The 21,962-nt window shown below is 49.0% G+C and overlaps 1 protein-coding gene across 2 annotated transcripts in view; it reads left to right on the top strand.

The window, feature by feature from the left end:
• Positions 1 to 1,367: 1,367 nt before the first annotated feature.
• LOC143501990 (dedicator of cytokinesis protein 4-like) overlaps positions 1,368 to 21,962 on the top strand; it is a 56,145-nt gene continuing 35,550 nt past the window's right edge. Inside the window, exons 1-4 of one of the 2 annotated variants that reach the window (XM_076995169.1) lie at positions 1,368 to 1,678; positions 19,880 to 19,963; positions 21,333 to 21,373; positions 21,832 to 21,887. In XM_076995169.1, coding sequence (XP_076851284.1) covers positions 1,642 to 1,678; positions 19,880 to 19,963; positions 21,333 to 21,373; positions 21,832 to 21,887 — 218 coding nt within the window. In that variant the 5' untranslated portion in view covers positions 1,368 to 1,641. The remainder of the gene's footprint in view (positions 1,679 to 19,879; positions 19,964 to 21,332; positions 21,374 to 21,831; positions 21,888 to 21,962) is intronic. The other variant, XM_076995170.1, reaches the window with a different exon arrangement.

Raw genomic sequence — 21,962 nt, 5'->3', positions numbered from 1 at the left:
TATGAATATAAATGAATATCTTGCAGAATGCAACCGGTAAACAACTTTATCTCCTTGATCATTTCAATGCTCCATTAACCTGCAAATCTTCTAATAAAGAACGACTCTCATCAATCAAAAGGGGTCAGGTGAGATGTTCATAGACACTACTTCCCCAAATTCGTGACTCATTAGCTGCCGAAAGCTGCCGAACTTTGACCGGGTTGTCGTATTACCTCCGTTAACACTGCCGTCTGGTCCAGAACTGAACTGCTGCTGGTGTTTGTGCCTCATCTCACTTTTACTTTTACTTTCTGAACCTGGATTATACAACTTTGGTCCAAAGTGTATCTATTTTTATAGCCACAGTCCACTGGGTCTCGGTGGGACTCGTTGGGTCTCGGTACACCTGGCCTTAAGCCAAGCCGCAAGTGGATGGTCACCAGCGGGACGTGTACGCATCGGCATCGTACGTTTCTACCAATGTAGTCTCTCCTCTCCCTTGTGTCCTTAAGCTCCACCACAGCTAACAGACCCCACTGTCCGCAAGCACGGGCATGGAGGTGGAGGTGGAGGCGGAGTTGGCGGTGGAGGCGGCCCGTCACCCGGCACATCCACCTTGCAACAGCTATTTTTACTACACGTCATTATGGGGGACCATATGGTCAGGGTCAAGGATCTTATATCTGCCCTGTGGCAGCCATAGAACCTGAGGAACCTTCTCCCTTATGTCCCAAGGTCCTCTGCTTCTGTCTCTCTTCCCCCTCTGGCCTGCAGAGAGCACAACCCCCCACCTCCAGCCCACCTGGCTGTTATGACTGCGTGACTTTCTCCTCCTTCCGTCCTGTCTTCATTCCCGTTTTGTGGTGCTCTCCAGCCAGACAGAGTGTCTGCTCATGCGCATAGGGCATTTTATGGAGGGCACTGGGCATCAGTGTGTGTGTGTGTGTGTGTGTGTGTGTGGTGTTGTAAAGCAATAGAATCACTCCTTAATCCCGAGGCAGGAGCGTGCTACCTTTAACTACCACAAGACCGTAGGAACACAGAATCAGTTCAACAATATTATAACCATGAGCTCAGTTCTGGTGGGATAAGATGGATCCACAACAGACACACAACAATGGGGCACCACGTCATCAAAGCGAGATTAATAACCCTTCTTGGAAGAGAGTAGAAAAAGAGTGAAGGAGAGAGAGAGAGAGAGAGAGAGAGAGAGAGAGAGAGAGAGAGAGAGAGAGAGAGAGATGTTGTATGCTGTTTTCAAGTGTCCCATATTCACCCGAGCTTTAAGCCAGCAGGTGATGCTTGTTCAGTCTCCTTGCTCGTTTGTCGCTTGTCGTAGGTGATCAGTTTCTGTCGTATTCGCGTATGAATTAATTATATGTCTTCTTCGTTTTACCGTCATCTTAGAAAATTGCTGGCGTGAAAAATAATAACTTGGACTCCCTGGACATCCGCCTACAGACTACAGTTCCCAGAATGCCGCGCGGTTGTAGCGGCTACGCTGGTGTTGGTCTCCTGCACCGTAGTTCGCTTCGCTCCTGCAATCTGAACAATGACTCCCAGCAAAGGATAAGAAGCCACTAGAATGCGTGATTTAACACCAGTTCTCGGTATTGTGCGTTTTCCCTCGTGTGGCTGTTTAATGCACTGACCATAAACATGTGGATACCTACAGAACACGAGAAATACGGAGTGGGTAAGTTTCTGGGTTATTTTGATGTAACTGTTTCAGCAGTGGTGAGCTCGAGCGCAGTCGCGAGGACAGCCTGTTTGACCACAGCGATCTGTAGTAATGTGCACAGATATTTAATTATCTCCCACAAAAAAAAAAAAACAATAACAGAAAGCGTTTACATATTTTTCTCCCTGTATTACGGTCTGCTTCGTTAATCGACTTGAATGTTTTTATAGCGTGTTTTGGACGTTTTACACACGTATTTGTGACAGTGTGTTTGTTCGTTTTGCTACTGTGTCGCCTCTCGTTTCAACACAAACAAATCACTTCATATCACAAAGTATTGTGTAACAAAGATACAAAATATTTGGGTTTTACATTTGGCCGTTTCAACAGCACTATATCCGGAGAGTAACACCGAACCCATTCATTGGGGCACATTTCAAAGAGCCATTTCAGTGTTGGGGCTCTGGGTTTTCTGTTTTACCACCAGCATCTCAAAGCAACTGCTGATACACTTGGACTACATACAGAGACATCAACCTTAGGGAGATGTTGTCAAATTTAAGTCGAGCAGGTTTTTTCCACCAGCTAGGTTATTGCTTTTTTTATTTCGTCCAGTCTGTTCTCTGCTTCAGAGGCACTTCAGCCTGATTCTGTACCCGCACAAACTGAACGTCTGAAGTGGACCTTCCCGACCCGTTAACCCGGACCGTGGTGCTCCAGCTTTGTTGACAGGTGTAGCCTACAACATATTCATAGTCACTTATTATTAACAATTGTGTCGACTTCCTTAGTTTTGTAAGTTTATTTATTTTATTTTATTTTTCTCAGACAGTTATGTTTAATTCCAGTATTTTTACACAATATGTCTGGTTTGGTGAAGTGGATTTTGAACACCTTATCCCTTTTTTATGGACATTCTTGCTGCGGTATTGTTTGTTTATACCCCCATCTTCATCCCCATCTCCACGGGCCAGGGAATGTCATTTACGCCAGTCACTGTGATGCTGCATCCTGCCTTTTGGCTCTGTGTGTTCTCCTTCGAGCGGCCATGGCATCTTGAAAAGGGGGTTGCCATTTGATCTTTTGCCAAAGACAAAAAATTTACATTTATGCGTTTAATGAATGTCTCTGCTGTTTGATTCCGTAAGCTTGAGGAGCCCGTCCCTCAGTCCCTGATTAAATGAGAATAACCGAGAGGAACGGCTACGTATTCGGACCTTTTGGTCCTAGAATCACTTATTACATACTTTTTTAACGTAGTCATTGATATCCAGTTTGCACTAGTGCCTGTGTTCCCGTGCTGCTCTGCGATCTAATTGCCCACCTGACTGCGGGGACTCGGGCTCAGGAAGATCGCCGCTCTGGAGGAGGAAGTGGACTGTGTGCGCATCAGTGGAAATACCCGCGTGCTGGGTGGGAATCTTCTTCCACTTTACTTTTCCTTCACCATCACAAGACCAGTGGGTTCCCGGAATAGACGGACAACCGAACATGATTTGCCACTCGAAGGCTGCGTCCGATGTTTACCTAGGTGGCTTATTGCTCGGTTTCGCGTAGACGTTGCAGTCAGCCAGTCGTGTCATTGCTTATCGTAATTTAGTAGCACAGTTCCTCCTTGGAGTCCATTGAGATGTTTTCCTTATCTCGGTGTTTACTTATGAAAGACTTCTTAAGGATTCCAATGAATTTCTGCATATCCCTTTCATTGCCTTGAGGTGCTTTGGAAACACAAGTTGCCACGACTGGAAAATCGTAAATGCTTCGGTGAGGAGGAGCCCGTGGTAGACGGGAGTCCCTGGAGAGGCGGGAGAGGCCCGGTGGTGTTGATGAACTGTGCCAGGCCTGAGGCCACAGCCCCTGGCTGTGGTTGACTGCATCCCCCTCTCCACCACCTCCCTGGGGAGAGCAGAGCGCTGCAGAGGGAGAAGCAGGGTGTGATTTGCACTCATTGTTTAACCAGCCACCCTGTGCGATGCCCTGTGGGATTAGCAGGTTGTTTGTTAAAAATGCGAGCCATTCCTGCATTACAGAGGCCCTGCTACAATGACTGGGACACTTGGGCCAGAGGAAGCAGACCCAACAAACACTTCCCCGTATGTAATTGCTTCCTGATCTGTTGGCCCCTCCTCCTCGGCACCAATGACGATCATTTTTAGGTGACGCTGTTGGGGTGCAGGGAAGTCAATAGCTCAGCGTTGCAATGACTCAGTCAGGCCCCTGGGGAGCTGAATAATGCCCCCCCCCCCCCCCCCTTCCCTGCACACAGATATAGCCCTGCCTACACACACATCCCTTTCCACATGAACCGCATGGTACACACACGCACACACACTCGCCCTCAGGGGTTTTTTTCTCTGGCTTTCACACACCTCTGGTGGAATGGTGGGACACCTCCATTTTAAGGTGTGATTAGTGACACTTGAGATAAGATTGTAAGGTAGGACCTGGACACCGTAGCGATTTGAAATTCAATCTTGGGGAAATTTCATGTAGTGTAAGAGTGAATGTTGCACCCTTCCTCAAATCTTACTTCATAATTGTACCTCATATCAAACCTGCATGTGCAAATAACCAAAATGTAGATAAATTCCCCAAATGTAAAAAGCCACTTAATACATCATTGTTTTACACAGACGAATCGGTTTTACAAAGGCTATTGTTCAATCTCTCAAACACATCCGCAGACTGACGCTGTCGCACACACGACCCTGTTTTCAGATGCGTCATAATGTTGGCTGTGTAGTTTTTATTAGGTTTACATTACTGTGGTGCTTTGTTTATGTTTTTCGTGGGGAGTAACTCATCGGTTGGGACTTTTGGCACTGATAAAGACGGAGCATCATAGGTCTGTCAGCACAAGCCAAATAATGTTAGGCTACTGACAAAAGAACCAACAGGGGGCCGGGTCTGTCGGGGTGCGAGCGAAGCTGTTTCGTTAGCCTTAATCACATAGCACAGACGCGTCACGTGGCGTTTTCTTCACACACCCATATGGCTGAAGGCAGTTGGCTGTGGAAGATGCAGGTGACATTTCTGGACCCCCCCATCAGCCTGATGGCACTGTGTGAGGTTGGCGTGAGGCTAATGGGGGGTCAAAACATGGCTCAGCTGATTTGCAGGATGACCACGCCGACGGACGAGAGGCAGGAAAATCTGTCCCGCAAACGACATCTTGTGTTTAAACTGGGCACGAGGAACAACTGACTCACTCTGAGTATACAGGGTGAGGGGGAAGTCACAGATGCCACGTCCTTTCAGAATCAAAATCACTGGTGTTGTAGAATGTGCTGTATTAGTCCTAAGATGGCTACACCGCGCTGACCTGGTGAACTCTTGTAATGTTATAGCCCTGGGGTGGAGGTTGGTGGATAAGTGAGATCATAGCTGGGAGAGGGTGGGGTTTCTGGAATTACCTGCTGTGTGTAGTTCTCTCCTGAATGTACCGTTAATGAAGCACCTACTCCTGTTAGGGAGGGGTGACAAACAGTCGGTGCATGTGGTTGGAAAAAGGGGTGTGTGTATGTGTATGTGTGTGTGTGTGTGTGTGTGTGTGTGTGTGTGTGTGAGAGAGTCATGAACTATGAGGGGGGGAAAAAGAAAATCAAACACTGATATTTTAAGGGCAAACTATCAAACGTAATCCCCAACGTAGTTAAATGACAGGCCCAAAAAGTTAAGATTTATTCTCAGGGAGGAACATGCTAATCACCACAAGAAAACGTGACCACATATCAGTTCTGGAAGGCAGCGGGTGACACTTTTACCATGCCTACACCTCCTCTCATTAGTCGAAAATGTCACTTCTACCTCCCACATATTTGAGAATTAAGGTGAAATGCATTCGTCATGCACTGCTGTCGTGTTAGAACGGGCTGGGATTTTCCTTTTCAGACTTTGTTTTTAGATTCTGCCATTAATGTTTTTTCTTCTTTGATGGACCATTTTTGGTGAGTCAGACGAGCAGAGAGTGTGAGAGGTTGGTGGTGTGTTTGTCCAGGCAGAGCTGGCGTCGCTGTTTGAATGAGGACTGTGGGGGCGGAGCTTTGAAAGACTTTTCTGCCCTCTCTTCACAAGCTCCTCCCATTGCCTTCCCCGCAGGAATGTGGGAGAGAGATACATTTGTCCCTGTTTGTCCTCTCTAGCCCTGCTGTTGGTCTTGTTCTGGCTCTGGTTCTTCCCTCTCTCTCTCTCTTCGTCTCCTTGTCTTCTGCCTTGCAGGCTCTCTACCTCCTTCTGACCTCACAGGCCTTCTGCTCTGCTCCTCCATGTGATACGGAGATGATGTGTTCGTATTGTCCTGCCTGGAGTCCCGCTGGCAGGCTGCACGTTCGAGCGAGATATCCGCAGGACGGCCTGTGGCCACCGTCTCCAGAGCCACGTGGCCGTCGGAAGCGTCTATTTAGACCTGCGATTCGGCAGCGCGGTTCCCAACGTGACCAGAGACCATTATCACGTTGCTAACGTCACGTTTCCCCGTAGCACAGTCGCCTTTGTCCCAAGAGATGTACACGGGTGTCGGGATGTCGATGTGGCTTCTGGGGACGTCTCCCACGATGGATTATGATGAATGTCTGCGCTGGATCTCCGTTATTGAGAGCTCTGGAACATGAGACACTAGAAGGCTGCACGCTGGGACACTCTCCCGCTCTCTAGCTGCATGGACGGGCATGGGTCCAGTGTGTGGGAGAGAGAGGGAAGTGCAGACCAGGGGCCCTTCACATCTGTCTGTCTGAGTTCTGGTCCAGAGACACACACACACTCGCATACCAGTCTCGAAACACCACCTTCCTTCTCCTCATCTCTCAAGGCAGTGGACCAAACCTCAGAGATGGGGAGCCTCTTGACCAACAAGGGTGCGAGTGACATATCCTTAATGTTTTAAGGCTCCTGCACACGTGGCAAGAGGCCAGAAAACTTGCAGTGTTGCCCTTGAAGGGCCAAAATGTTGTTTTGCTGGTTGGCTTGGGTCAGCCCGCAGCAACAGGGCAGAAGCTTCTGTTTCGCTCTGTGTTGACGGTGCCTGGTCTCTATAGACCACAAACACTCAAGCTTCCATCAACAAAAGCCCAGCTGTTAAAAGCAGTCTGACGTATTCTCACATGACTTCCTTAATTAATGGTTTAATTATAAGAGCAACCATGATTGAGTTACATCCTGGCTAAAATGTGCCGCGATCCCATCGGGTTTACGTTATTGAACTGGAGTGTGCGATGTCATTCAATGCTGAGCTGAGGTCATTGGGCTGAATTACTTTGCCTGAATATCTTGCTTCATGTTTGTATACAGGGTAATTTGTATGTGCAACCAGCTTCGTTTATGATGTTCACAGAGCCTGACTGTTGCTTCTCTTGATTACTTACAGAATTGCTCTAAATTCTCAGCTTTCCAGGACTCAGTTAAAAGTTAAAGCCATTAAACCATTCAGAGAGATGCTTAATGCATGTTCCTTCAGGATTTCTGGACTTAGGACCCGACTCCCTTTCGCCCGCTTATTAGGAGTTCTTTGTGGAAGGAGGTGAATTCCCCCTTTTTTCTCGTTCCTTGCTGACTGAATGGGTCCTGCATTAGCATTCAGACTGCCGTCCTGGACACCGGTTACGAGCGTTCTGGGATTTCCCTCGAGGCGTCTTTGACTTCCTGTCTTGCCACCCACCACTTGCTCTGTAGCTTTTCCTCATATTACACATTTTCTCACATCATTCCATTGTGAAAAACCGGTTTGCCTTGCGTGTGGCGTTGACTATCGCATAGATCTGCCATGGTACACCGTGCCAGTTACTTTCTTTGCCAGCTCTGTGCGTCTGCGAATTTGCCCTTTTGGCCGTCTTGACTGACAGCAGTCAGGAGCAGCGGGGGGGGGGGGCCCAGATATTTATTTTTCTTCCCCCGGGCGTGGTGGGGAGGAGGGGTATTTCCCCCTGCCCTGCATCCTCCACCTGGTGCTTGTCTCTCTCTCTCTCCTCCACTCACCCTGGGGTGCCCGTTTACTCCTCGTCGGGGTGGGTGAGAGGTCATTGTGGGCTGGTCTGGCTCCTTCTCCTCCAGTGCAGAAGAATCGACACGCGAGAATGTTCCTTTCCGACTGTAACAGTCGTCACGCGTGTTGTACGGGGAGCTCCCCGAGGAAACGAGCCCTCGTCCCGGATGAATTACCGTCGCCGTTGTCCGGAGAAGCGTCCGCAGTTCAGGCTGCATCAGCCGCTCGGACGCTGAACTGTCTGCCGCTAGCCGCGTTCTACTTGGACGTGAAGTAGCTTACATCCTCAAGGTCGTCCTTAGCGACAAGAATAGTATAGAAGCATGGGGTGATGAAACTGTCTGGCACTGATGGAAAATCAGTGCAGTATATTATGCTCAGCAGACTTCCTTTAATGAAGGCCACGCAGGCCCATCAAATTTTAGGCCCACATCTGGCCTTGTGTTTATTACAAGCCATCTTCCACCTAATCAGAAGGAAGGAAAGGGGGAAATCGGGTTGAGATCTAATCGTTGTGTTAGTCAGGAACGTGTGGGTGCGTGTGTGTGTGTGTGTGTGTGTGTGTTTGTTTTCACACATGAACAAGAAGCACTCATGCCTGTACCTCATCAGGTTAGCATATTAAGCAGCAAGATTGCTAAAAATATGGAGGTGCAAATGGGTCATGCTATAACACACGCGCACACACACATGCACGCACACGAGCAGTGCACACACCTCTACTGAGCCATTCCACTGTCCTGACATAGCAGCCATTGTAAAAGCGGCACGGTTTCGGTGGTTTATAAATAGCAGCGGTCAAAGCTGACACGCTAGAGCACCCCACAGCATCCAGAGCTGGTGCTTCTGTTAGCGGCGTTTTTCACCAGCGTCGCCGCTTCTGTCTTCCGCCGTCACTCACCCCCTTGATGTTTACTTCCTCAGCGCACTGGAATGCTGTTTAGTCAGGCCGCGGTGAATCCTGGATCTCGGCCATAATCCTGTTTGTGCGTGTGTCTTTAATGAGCTGTGGAGAAGAGCTGACCCCTCCGCCAAAACCCCCCCCCCCCCCCCCCACAAACAGGCATTCCGTGGAATATTCCCAAGCGGATATTACCTGTCCGGGAGACTCCAGCGGGATTACGGGAGGGGTTGAGGGCTCCCCGTCGGGAGCGTCAGGTTTCCCTCCAAGCCGGCCCCTCCCCCTGTTTTTCTCCTGGCCCGGGAGCACACATCCCCATGCTGGGTGCTCTGTGCTAGCTCCAGCTACTGTTCTGCACATACCGGGGTATTTATTTCTTTTTTCTCCTCTCCTTCTCTCTGCTCTTGGATGCTTGCAGAAGCGTTCCTTGTACCCCATTAAAGCTTTTATTCCCCAGGCATTCAGGGAGGTGTGAAGATGGACCGCTCACACAAATGAAGCTACTTTGCTGCGTTGTCCTCACAGTTCCCCCAAAAGAAAGGAAACATGGGGCGAAACGAATCCCAGGACGCCCTTGTTCCCTTCCTCTTACCCCTTTCCCTACCTCCCTACCTCCTCTGCCTCATGGACTCGCCTCCCCTCCCTCCTGCCTGGCTCCGAACTCTTTGGTGCCGGGCCGAGCCCGTTTGTATCGGGTCTGGCTCCTGACTGGCGTTTTTAGAGGGTGTAAATGGCGGCGGTTGACCCACTTCAGGGTGGAAACTGGGGCACTTTGCTCGATCGATTTTTGCTCAAACGGTGCCTAGCATGAATAAATTAGCTCAGCTTAGCCAGACGTTCTCATGGGCTCTGCTGACTCCAGATGAAGTCCAGCGAAGTCTCTGTCCAGTCAGCCATATCTGTCTTTCTTCTTCTGTTTAATCAGAGGCTTTAATGAGCCCGTCTCAAAGCAATGCTTTGATACATCAGCTCTGCTTCCTGGCCCTGCTAAAACGTGAACACTGGTGATTTTGAAGAGCTCTCTTCTAAATAGGTGGGAGTATTGACATCGGATCACGTCGTGATCAGTGTGTCTTAGTCGTGTGCCTTGGCACTTGTTTAAGGTGTTGATCATTTACGCTGGGCTCTGTGAAGATCTGTGTGGGCCTCCACAGTGCTCCACTTCTGACGTACCTCCTACTCACCGACGTTGGCTTCACCAGCACAGCTGCGTCTTGTTAGTCCAAGACCGGGACGGCCGTCTTGGCTTGCCAGTGGCTCGCGGTGGCTGCGTCCGTTTCTGGAGCAGAGGAGGGACTCGGCGTGCTGTGGTCTCTGACCTTCTACACCACAATATCTGCTGCTGGGCTTCTGTGCTCAGTAGCGCTCTGGTGTAGTGACCACACTGCACTCAGCTGGACAGGAGGCTGGAGTGGGGAGGGGTGGTGTGGGGGTGAGAGGAGGCTAGCAGGGGGGCGAGATGTGGGGCTATTGATCCTTCTAAAGCTGAAGCAGATGTCTGGGCCGACCACAGCGTGCTGGCGGCCCGCGTATCCTCCCCTCAGTTCGGCACAGGCCCACACAAGCTTCTGCCCCCACAAGGGGCAGACAAAGCGACTGCCTTGGTTGGCATGCTTCTGACGCCCCACTCTCTGTAGCTGTGTTTGCAAAATTGAGAAAAATGCCCCAATATCTGGACACGGGTTTGTCTTGGAGAGCATGTGTAGATGGCTGTGGTGTCCCAGTGGTCTGGAGATGTAGTAAACCCCGTCCTTAACGTGTTTAGACGTAGGGAAAGAGTTGGAGTCGCTGGCCTGTGCTGCTCAAATAAAACGGCTCCGAACGCCAGTGGGTTTCTACCCCGATCGTTGTGCTTTGTTATTCATTTCTGTTATGCAGCATTCCACTTGCGTTGTGTTGTTGCTGGTTTAGCTGTGCTCGTTGATGCCGTGGGCCACTAGCATCTCGGAGCTGTGGGTGATCGGACAGTAAAACGTTAGTAGCGCACATGTGCTCCCGCATCTGGGTTTCTCATTGACAGCATTGGGATGGCTGGCTGGAGCCAAAAAAGGCAATTCAGCACGTTTGTTCAGAAGCACGAAGGATCAAATCATGATGGCAGGATTCACTGAAGTGTGTCTGATGATGTGCACACAGTCTATCTCTCTCTCTCTCTCTCTCTCTCTCTCTCTCTCTCTCTCTCCCTCCCTGTCTCGCTCTGCTTTGTGCAGCAGGGCTATTGTCCTGCTGGCTCTGGGCCTCTCACTCTGGTCCAGTCATGGTCAGTGGTTGCACCCTTCAGACGTCTTGTTTCTGAGGAGGCTCTCAAATTCTGATTTAGTACTTGAGCTCAACTTGCCCCGAGTTCTGGTTAAAAGCGGCTGGATCTGAGAGAGGGACGCCCTCGACCTCTTTCCGTAACGGAGGAAACCGCTCAGCCGACAGCGCCGTAATTGGCCCGCGCAGCAGACCGAGCACATGCTGTCCACAGGCCTCCGGAACATCGCTCGCCCTCCGCTCCGGCCACGAACATATGGCCGGCTGGCCCGGTCACATGACGTGCCTCGTTCCACACCAGTAGCCAGTGCTTTGATCCGGCTGTCGACTGCGTTCTCGTCTGCCCGAGGGTTGAATTGCATGGATGAAATATTGCGTGAGTCAGTGTGCCGGGAGCCATCTTTGGGTACCATTAGCTCGTCTGCCCCTTCCCTCATTGTGTGACAATAAAGAGGCAGTGGGAAAGAGCAGGGGGCGTGGCTTAGTTGAACTGTAATTGCGGGCAGGTCGATTCTGTAGGCGGCTGGGTTTTCTGATGCAGCCTGCTCCAGTCCCAAGGCTTCTGTTGGGAAAGGGGGAATACAGGGGCCATCTGGGACTTTTGGAATGGGTTAGCTCAGTATGCTTGTGTCTGGTTGTGTGTGTGTGTGTGTGTGGGTGTGTGTGTGTGTGTGTGTGTGTGTGTGTGGTGCGGTTTGCGTCTGTAGCGGAGGAGTGTCTCTCCTCCAGCAGCTTCTGCTCTTCCAGACCCTCGCTGCTCCACTCCTGCTGCATACGCGTCTGCTAGCCACCATGTACTTGAGAGCTAGACGTATAGGGCCATCACTGACGCTTCAGGCACTACGATTCTGCTGTTCATCTGTTTGGATAGATGTACCATCATCCATTATGGGAACATCAGCGCAGATGTTTTGGGTGTTTTTTTTATTTTTTTATAGTGGCCTACGGTTTCCTTTCTAGCCCTCGGGGTTGACGTGCTATAGCATCATTATCTGGATGTCAGTAATGACGAATGATGATGTAAATGAAGATAATAATGATGATGGTTAGTGTGATGTAGTTGTTGTCTTCTCTTGAGAGACAGTGCTTAGCTCTGGGCAGTGTGTGTGTGTGTGTGTGTGTGTGTGTGTGTGTGTGTGTGAGATAAGCGTTGATGGGATGATGATGGGATGATGACAGACTGTCTGCTGTGCTACATCAGCGCTACTCTGCATCACTTCAACCAAATCAACCACTGTGCTAAATATGCAACCGCCATCATTGCGTGTCGCACAGCCTTTCAGGCGCTAATGGCCGCCGGCGGACCACATCCCTCCTGGGTAGCTGTCCACACCCTCGACGTGCGGCACGCAGGCCTGCTAACTGGATCAGGCAGGTGGGGCGCTGCTCTGGGCCTTCAAGAAAAACCCCACGAAGGAACCTCTGGAGATGTAGCACCAGCCACTCACCGCCGTCCCAGCTGACGCCTTCGCTTGTGGCCCGGCACCCCCACACGCTGTGGCTAACCGCTAGCTGAGCGGATATTTGGATACGGAGGCATATAATGGATAGGTGGAAAGGGTGGATGTGTGAATGAACAAATGTACTTAAGGGCAGCTGACGGAGAATATCGATGCCTGCAGGAAGAATGTGATATGATTGCACCTTAAAAAGGGGAATCAAACAGCAATTGTAGCTGTTTAGCTCATCTTGTTTTCGCTTGCCAGATATATGTTCATTACAGGCACTGAACCCTGTGTTTGATTATCTGACTATCTGTGTGAATGTTGGATTCAGTGTATAAACTGTGTACAAACTGTGAATAAACGGTGTATAAACTGTGTAAACTGCCGGAGTGCTTCACTTCCTTCTTCTCTTTCCCCCCCATTTTGTCGTGTAAATTCGATCGCCGTGGCACTGACATGCTGCAGACGCAGGATACTTGACAGGGCGCACGTCACCTTATGGTGTCTGGGGCTCGCTGGGAAATGTGACGTCTGCCCTGAGCCGTCCTGGACAGGCGTGGACCTACGGGGACAGGATAAATGAATTAAAGAATATGTTTACGGGGCACCAGCTGCTGAGACCGTTCAGAGATGGAGAGCCTTATTACCCATAAACTGATATATAGAGATGCTCCTTCTGGGCATGCGGCCCAGACGAGAGAATCACTTTAAGGGCCTGGATTTTGACACTTAAAGAAAAATGGGTATAATAGATATAAATGTTCTAAATGGTGTGTGCGTGTGTAAATAAACACACTCACAGAAAGGCGTTATATTCATGGCTTTTTGTCTCAAAGGTAATGGAAGAGCATGTGTTTACAAGCATTAAAATAGATTGTAATGTTGAGTCTGGCTCCCTGACTGTACTCCTGGCTTGGCTGTATTCCTGCCATCGAGTGGTCCCGTCCAGAAGCTTCCGAATCTTAAGACGGTGGCGATGGTTTCTGTGGTCTCACGCGCTTTGGTTCCAAGTCTGCAATGCCTGGACGTGACCCCCACCCCCCCACCTGCCAGTGAGTCCGCAGCAGCACGCCAGTCGGGTTCTGTTTTGTGTGATGTCTCTTGCATTAGGCTGATACAGGGATCAGAGATGAAATGACAGGCAGGCTGTATTAAAGCTTTTATCTGTCTCCCCGCCCAGCTCTGTTTATGCGACCTACCGACTCTCTACATCCCCCTTCATCTCTTCCATGCTCTTGATTGGCCCTCTTCCATGTTCCTGATTGGCCTTCACCTCTTCCATGCTCCTGATTGGCCTTCATCTCCTCCATGTTCCTGATTGGCCCTCTTCCAAGTTCCTGATTGGCACTTCTGACAGAAATTCAACTGTGCTAAGCTCTTAAGGCCAGCTGTGCTTTCTAGTGTCATGTATCAGACAGCAAGGCATTGGAACCTCCATGAGGCCAGAGAATAGGGAACTGAATCTGTCTGTCTTTTGCACAAATAGAGTGAGGAAAAAAGTTTAGTCTTTGTTCACTCATGACCATGAGCCATACACTATTTACTGCAGTGTACGCTATTATACGCTACTGTGTGGGGGTGCGTGGTCTGCGTGGATGCAGCTTCATGTTGGGTATTGATTGATACATAAACAAGTAGAAAGCCAATGGTGGTTTGTCTCTGCGGTGTTTGATAAATAAACAAGTAGAAAGTGGTCATGTTCACTTCCACCCGTAGAGCTCAGATTGTGAGTCAGTTCACTTCCTTCAAGGACTCTGATATTTATGGTGTCCATTGCTTTGCCAACAGTCTCTGAGCTCGCTGTTCTGTCTATCTGGCTTTTCAAGGTGAGAGAAGAGTGTCTTAATGGTCTTGCATTCTAGGGAAGCCTAAACACACCTTTATGAGACACACACACACACACACACACACACACACACACACACACACACACACACACAAGTAATCTCTGTATACACTCTGGACCTTGTCATTTTCTCTGCGGCTGTGCATAAGACCAGGGATTCCTTGGAGCCGGCTAAGGCCTTCCGTGAGATCGTCCTCAGCTTTGTATGTCTGCATCAGAAGATAGCAGGCCTTCAGTGGCTATGCATGAAATTTGTCTCCTAATCTCTTATTTAGCACCTCAGAAAAGCAGTTCTTCAAAAGCAGAGTAAATCCCCGGCTAGGCACATACAGCACAGGCTTTTGTTGAAAAGCTCTTTTCTGTGTGGTGAAAGAGCCCGGAGCAGAACAGGTAGAATGAGAGGTTGGTGTAAAGGGGGAATGCTGCTCGGGGCCGCTGCCCAGTGGACAGGCTCCGCTGGTTTTAGAGCCATTGTTGCTCTGTGCTGTGAATTAACAGAGAGGAGAGTCCATGAGCCCATTCCACCCAGATCAGACGTGTGAAGACGATGCAAACCCTCTGGAGTGTGACATGATTGCTCACCACCTCTCTCTCTCTCCCCTGCTCAATCCCTCTCTCTTACTCTCTCTCTCTCTTATATCTCTCTCTTACACACACCACTTTCCCACCTGTCACTCCCTGTCCTTCACGTCTGTGTTCACGTATTTTGTGTGTTTATAAAGCAGTGCTAATAGTCATTCCTGGCGTTTCTCACGTCATAAACTCCAGCGCACAAAACCGCACTTTTTACTGGAATGTGACATTCCATAAACTCCCGACGCTGTACGGACACCGCAGAGCGCAAACACGAGCAGGACGGGCCGTGTTTGCCGGAGCGCACGAGCAGTGTTTCTGAGAGAGGAACGGACTCCGTGAGGCATTACTGGAGAATGTGTCTCGCTGTCACAACACGGTCTCTGTGCAGCCTCTCACGCGTACTGTCACTGACCGTCTGGAACTCCGTCCGCAACTGTAGCAGCAGAGCTGATGAATGAACGATACCCCCCCCCCCCCTTCAGTGATGGCTCCATTGGCGAAGCGAAAGCCCAGATGAATCACGGGGTTTGTCAGCTTGGCACTACATTCACATTCAAACATCATAAAAGCCTCTGAATGGCCTTCAGTGTGGTTGAGGTTACAGCAGGAACGAGGTGGCGGAGAGCCCATGCGCAGATTGCTTGGATTGTTGAAAGATGAGTGCGGAAGGATTTAATTTGCGTTGGGAGGAGTCTGTCATGCGGCCCCTCTAATGCTGTTTACTGCTGTTTAATTGTTTAGCAACTTTTGCATCCTTACAACTGAGTGAGTATTCCCAAATGTGGCATAAATTATCCCTCCTTGTATGTCGTGGAATGGTAGTGGGAGTGTGTTTCCCCAAATGGGGCATTAATAATTCATGGATGTTCCTTAGCAAGAGGGCGAGGGATCCTCCCACCACAAGATATATACATATTAATGCACTTATGAATATTTAATGAGCCAAAAAGGAGATCATTAGTGAGATTCTCAATTCAAAGGGAATAAGGGAAATTTGCTTTTAATGAGGTTAAAAGCATAGTTAGGGGCCGATTGAAATTTTGTTTAGAGTATCGAGGAATTGAGCTTTTTGTTGTTTCAGAAACAAACAAGAAAGTGTGTGTGTGTGTGTGTTTGCTTGTCCATTTGGTTATTAAGGTTAAGGATATGTTTAGGTTTAGTGTAAGGCTTGTTGTGAGTAAAAACTTTTTTTACTGTGCGTTTGAAAGTGGTGCCCCGCTCTAAAAAAAAAAAAAAAAAAAAAAAAAAAAAAGCACAATCGCACCATCACAAACTCTTGGCATGACAAAAAGATTTGTTGTTGCTCTCGCTGAAAGGGTTTCTTCATAATTGTTGAGACTGAAACTGAGCCATCCAGTCTGTTCCTCTGTGTGGGTGTGTGTGGGAGTGTGGGGGTGTGGGTGTGCATGACTCGAAGGGGTGACACATTGTTTGTTGTCACTGCTTATGCTTGTATTTATCTATTTATTATTTACACGTTACTATCATTATTATAGTATATTATTTATAGTCTAGCGGCTGCATCAAACCAGTGCTTGCATGCCACATGCCTTCTTTGTGCTCAGAGGTGTCGCACGCATTCTGGTCAGAGACCCATCCAGCGATTGGAGGGGGGGGGGGGGGCGATTTCTGCCAGCTGCACCCCCCAGGGAGGGAGGAGGGTGCCGTTGACCCCTGACTGCATCGGGGTGTGCTCAGACATGAGATTCAGCACAGCATGAGCTGCTGTGTTTTGAGTTGCCATGCCCACCAGACTCGGGAGGCACAGGATGTGAACTTTGTTCACATGTGGATGTGTGAAGAATATGATTCTCCTCTAGGTGTCCCAGGTTGTGTTGTTAGCCAGCACCATCAGTGGGAGTGGGTGTGTGCATGTTAGAGTAAAGTAGTATGGAGAAGGAGAGGGAGAGAGAGGGATAGAGAGAGAGAGGGAGGGAGGGACGGACAGAAAGAGAGAGAGAGGGAGGGAGAGTGAGAAAGTAAGTGTGTGTGAGAGGAGAGAGTGAGTGAGGTTGAGAGAGTGAGTGTGTGTGAGGAGAGAGTGAGTGAGTGAGGGAGAGAGAGAGAGAGGGAGTGTGTGAGTGTGTGTCCTCATTCTTCTCTTGCCAGGTTTCATGACAGGAAGCCTGTGGGGGGTTTCAAAGAGGACAGATGCAGTTCTGGGCAGCTCTCTATCTCTCTCTCCATCTCTCTATCTCTCTCGCTCTATCTCGCTTGCTCTCTATCTATCTCTCTCTATCTCGCTTGCTCTCTATCTATCTCTCTCTCTAGCTCTCTATCTCTCTCTGTCTTTCTCTCTACCTCTCTCTTGCTCTCTCTCTCTCCCCTCTATACCACTGGTAGACAGGTTACCTTTGATGAGTAATACAGGGTTGTGGGCCTGTTGATGGAGACCACACTGGGTCAACCCTTTGCAGACAGCCACAGCACTGAGCAAATGAGGCCAGTCTGCGCATGGTGCAAAGCCCTTTAGACCAGCGTGCCTGTGTGTGTGTGTGTGTTGCTTTATTGTGAATGCATGTTGCATGGCTTTTGTGTGTCCATTTTGGGTTTAGGCAGGAAAATTCACCCTTCAATATGTGCCCTGCAGGCCCAATATCTTCACATATGTTATTTGAGGACACAAGCCCTCTTGTGAGGACATAACTGGGAGTATGCCATCCCTGTTAGCAGACAGACAGCAGCTGGGATACGGAATAGCGAGAAGGAATTGAGTCTTCCTGTCAAAATCTGAAGTTCCAGCTGAATAATTTACACTGCTATAGTTTAATTTAGCACGGCATAATTAATACATTGGACCTACTTTATATTGGCAAGTTTTAAAAGTGAAATTTCAAAGTGGATTTCCTGGATTGCCTGCTATTAAACCAGACCATTATCATACACACTTTAGTAATATATATTCATTTATTCCCAGTTCAGTTTGATATGTAAAATCTGGTCATGACACTTTCATATTTTCACTCATATTTTATTCATGTAGTATACATTATTTGTGTTCACAATTAATCTGTGTTAAATATTACGGATAGTTGGTTCTCTGGCTGGTTGTGTGAGAGGGCTTCTGTTCCAGCCTTTCGTAAGGGCGTACACGCTGGCGTGGTCTGCCTGACCTTCGGTGCAGCAGAGCGGAGATGACTCGAGGGTGGATAGCCCCTGAAGGAAGGAGCGACCCACCTGTTCCTAACTGCCCATCGAGTACGGCGGGTCTCTTAGTTACCAGTTGGTTGTCTTCCTTGTCTCTGATGGCCACTGAAGCATGTTGAGACCTTTATGCTGAATAAACACATGCTCCCAGGGCATGAGTGCTACAATTTCACTAAGACCTTCTGTGCTGTGTTTTGTGTGCTCTGTGTGTTGTGTGTGTTGCGTGTTCTGTGTGTCTTTGTGTGTCGCACGGCTGCCACACGACCTTCTTTCATTATGGTGCTGTCACCACAGAGGAGTTCACAGATTGGAGATAACTTATTATTATTACTATTGCTTTGTTGGCCGGTTTCACTGGACGACCAGGAAAATGTAACAATGAGCAGGTTCAACATTTTACTGTAAAAGTGCTGCTGCAGCTAGTTTGATCACAGACGGATGGAGACAGACGGATAGAGACAGACTGATAGAGACAGACAGACATGCTTGCTTCAGTGTTGTTTGCCATCTAGAGACACACATCGCTGTCTTTTCATTTATTGACAACATGTGAATGTATGTGCGTGTGCGCGCGCGTGTGTGATTTTTGCGGGTGTGGAGGGTGGGATTGTGTGTGTGTGTGTGTGTGTGTGTGTGTGTGTGTGTGTGTGATTTTTGCGGGTGTGGAGGGTGGGATTGTGTGTGTGTGTGTGTGTGTGTGATTATTGCGGGTGTGGAGGGTGGGATTGTGTGTGTGTGTGTGTGTGTGTGTGTGATTATTGCGGGTGTGGAGGGTGGGATTGTGTGTGTGTGTGATTATAGCGGGTGTGGAGGGTGGGATTGTGTGTGTGTGTGTGATTATAGCGGGTGTGGAGGGTGGGATTGTGTGTGTGTGTGTGTGATTATAGCGGGTGTGGAGGGTGGGATTGTGTGTGTGTGTGTGATTATAGCGGGTGTGGAGGGTGGGATTGTGTGTGTGTGTGTGATTATAGCGGGTGTGGAGGGTGGGATTGTGTGTGTGTGTGATTATAGCGGGTGTGGAGGGTGGGATTGTGTGTGTGTGTGATTATTGCGGGTGTGGAGGGTGGGATTGTGTGTGTGTGATTATAGCGGGTGGGAGTGTGTGTGTGTGTGTGTGATTATAGCGGGTGTGGAGGGTGGGATTGTGTGTGTGTGATTATTGCGGGTCTGGAGGGTGGGATTGTGTGTGTGTGATTATTGCGGGTGTGGAGGGTGGGATTGTGTGTGTGTGTGTGTGATTGTGCATTCAGTGCCATTTCAATCTAGAAGATGAAATAAAATGCAGTTCACACTTCACATTCACATATTAATAATTCACTTTACTCCATAAATCGATTTTATGTTCAAAGTTTTAACCTTTTCACAGAACCACTAGTAATACGGTGCTCTGCTCCTAAGCAACTCTTTGCCTTCCCACAAGTGTCTAGTGCCCCGTGGCAGACAGGCCTGCCCCGTACCGGAGGCCTCCAGAAGCCATGGCTGCAGTTACCCCGCTGAAGGGGCAGTGGCCAGATGAAACGCTTTGGGCCTTCAGACCCCACGGTGGCGTCCTGTCTGTTCAGACAGAAAAAATCGGTTTCATTGTACTTTCTCTCCATCTTCCAAGGACATTTTCATTCATACCTCCTCCTTCTTCAAGCTGCTGCTCATCCAGCCCCGTTCTAGGTTCTTAGGTCTTCTTTTTCTCTCCGTCACCCTCAGCTGAGGCACCAGGCGGACGTCAGACCGGCGCCTCCCTCCCCGTCTTCACCGCCGCGGGCTTATCGGAGTGCGGCCGATTCTCGCGCCGGCTCACGTGTTCCTTGAGTTTGCGCTTGCAGGACACGCAGATGTTCTTCTGAAGCGCGCTCGCGCTGCACTGGGGTCCCACGCGTAATCTGGCAACCCCACGCCTACGAGCGGAGCCTCGTTAGCAGACGCTGCACGTTGTGCATCTCAGCAGCTGGGTTATTGAGTTCACTGAAACCTGCTTTCTTAAAGAAATGAACAGAATGATTTATGAGCTGTTTACCTTGTGTGTGTGTGTGTGTGTGTGTGTGTGTGTGTGTGTGTGTGTGTTTGCTTGCAGTGTTGGCCAGTTTTCGGGGGACGGTGCAGAACGGCCTGCCGCTGGAGATCGGAGACACCGTGCAGATCTTGGAAAAATGTGAAGGTATCTCGATCTCGTTCCGTTTCATCTCGATCCTCCATCACACACGAGGGGGGGGGGGGGGGGGGGGGGGAGGAGCTTCCAGCTGGATCCGCCCCAGCCGCCTCCTCTCCACCCCGGACCTCCTGTTTACTTCCACCCCCGGCCTCCAACTGCACGGAGCCTTCTGTGTGCTAACGCTAACGCTAACCTCATCTGAATGAATGGCTTCTCGGGGCACTCGCACAGATGCCGCTTCCCTTTCTCGCCTCTGTCCATTGTTCTTGCGTGAACACACACACACACACACACACACACACACACACACACAGGCCGGTGACCTGAGCGCTACTTGAGCGTCCCTCAGGTTTCCTGTTTCCACTCTTTGAAGCCCTGCTCCTGCTCGTTTGGGCGCGCACACGTCTGATTTCCTGTTGTCGAGCGTTAGAGGGTTGCCTGCCTATAGGAGAGCTCGCTCATCGTGACAAGGACAGGAAACAACTTGCGGTAGACGGGCTGCTTTGACATAACCCACAGTGAAGGAATTACCCTCCGTCCCACATCAAGTGCACACACACCACTGACTCATTTAAAATGGGTGTTGCATCGCGGTATATCGAGGTTCAATATCTTCCATAGCCCACACAGCTTGAGTTAAAACACAAGGCCAGATTGTTTTCTCCATGCAGGGAATGGCCCTTTTATACATTGCAATTAAATGATATTTGCTTTTCAAAGTGTTCACGATGGGCTCTTATTTTGAAAACCAAAATATGGTGACCCTAAGTAAAAAAGTTCTATTTACATCTAGAATGAAATGTAAGTGTTGGCTAATGTTCAGATATGTTCTTAAGTGTTCTATAATTATAATTCATACATAAAGTAGCGTTGTATGGGAATGTGTAGGTGTACTGTGCTGTGCAATTCACAGTGGCTTTATGTCAAGCTTAATATTTATATGTATTGTTTCTATGTATATATTTATAACACCCAGACCTGTTGGAACTGGTTTATGCTGAGGGTATCGGGCAGGTGACCGAGTGCCTGCTGACGTTGTGTGTGTGTGTGTGTGTGTGTATGCGTGTGTGTGTATGCGTGTGTGTGTGTGTGTGTGATATTCAGTCCTGACCTTGTCTACTCTCTTCATCACTCAGCTGTCTCTTTGGACTCCAGAGGCACCAGTCAGTGTGTTGTGGGCTTCAGTAAAGCTATATCACTTAACAATGGCCTCACACACACGCACTGTATATCTGGTATAAGTGTAAATTCCCTTATATCCTTGTGTTGCATCCCACTGTCTGATGACTCTAGAAGGAAAAGGCTGAAGTAATAATGTCATGTGTTGTGCTGAAAGTCCCACTAACATGGAAATGCAAATGTTTGGTCTCCACAGGCTGGTTCAGAGGCTTTGTTCTTAAGAACCCTAATGCCAAGGTAAGCCAGTGAGAGACTGCAGACTGTGTCCACACGCTATTTTTAGATTTAGAACTGACACTCTCAGTTTATTCTTCTACTCTCTCTCCTCTCTCCTTCTCTCTCTCCTCTCCTTCTCTCTCTCCTCTCTCCTTCTCTCTCTCCTCTCTCCTTCTCTCTCTCCTCTCTCCTTCTCTCTCTCTCCTCTCTCCTTCTCTCTCTCTCTCTCTCTCTCTCCTTCTCTCTCTCCTCTCCTTCTCTCTCTCCTTCTCTCTCCTCTCTCTCCTCTCTCCTTCTCTCTCTCCTTCTCTCTCTCTCTCTCTCCCTCTCCTTATCCAGGCTTATGGGCTTGTATTGTTATGTACTTATTCCAAGTTGACCATGTTTGCATGGCTTTCTTGCTGATTTGTCACTTCCACATATCCTTCCATAGATTTTTTAAATCTGCCTCTCTCTCTCTCTCTGGCATTCTTTTGCAGGGGATTTTTCCAAGTAGCTACATTCATTTGAAAAACGCTCATATCAAGAACAAAGGGTGAGTATGGCCAGCCCCACTCGCCAACAATGAGAATGTTAAATAAAGGTGACGCTACAGGGCCAAACCGAGGTC

Source organism: Brachyhypopomus gauderio, unplaced genomic scaffold, assembly GCF_052324685.1.
Source record: "Brachyhypopomus gauderio isolate BG-103 unplaced genomic scaffold, BGAUD_0.2 sc184, whole genome shotgun sequence".
Lineage (NCBI taxonomy): Eukaryota > Metazoa > Chordata > Actinopteri > Gymnotiformes > Hypopomidae > Brachyhypopomus > Brachyhypopomus gauderio.
This window is presented reverse-complemented; position numbering and strand designations above follow the sequence as displayed.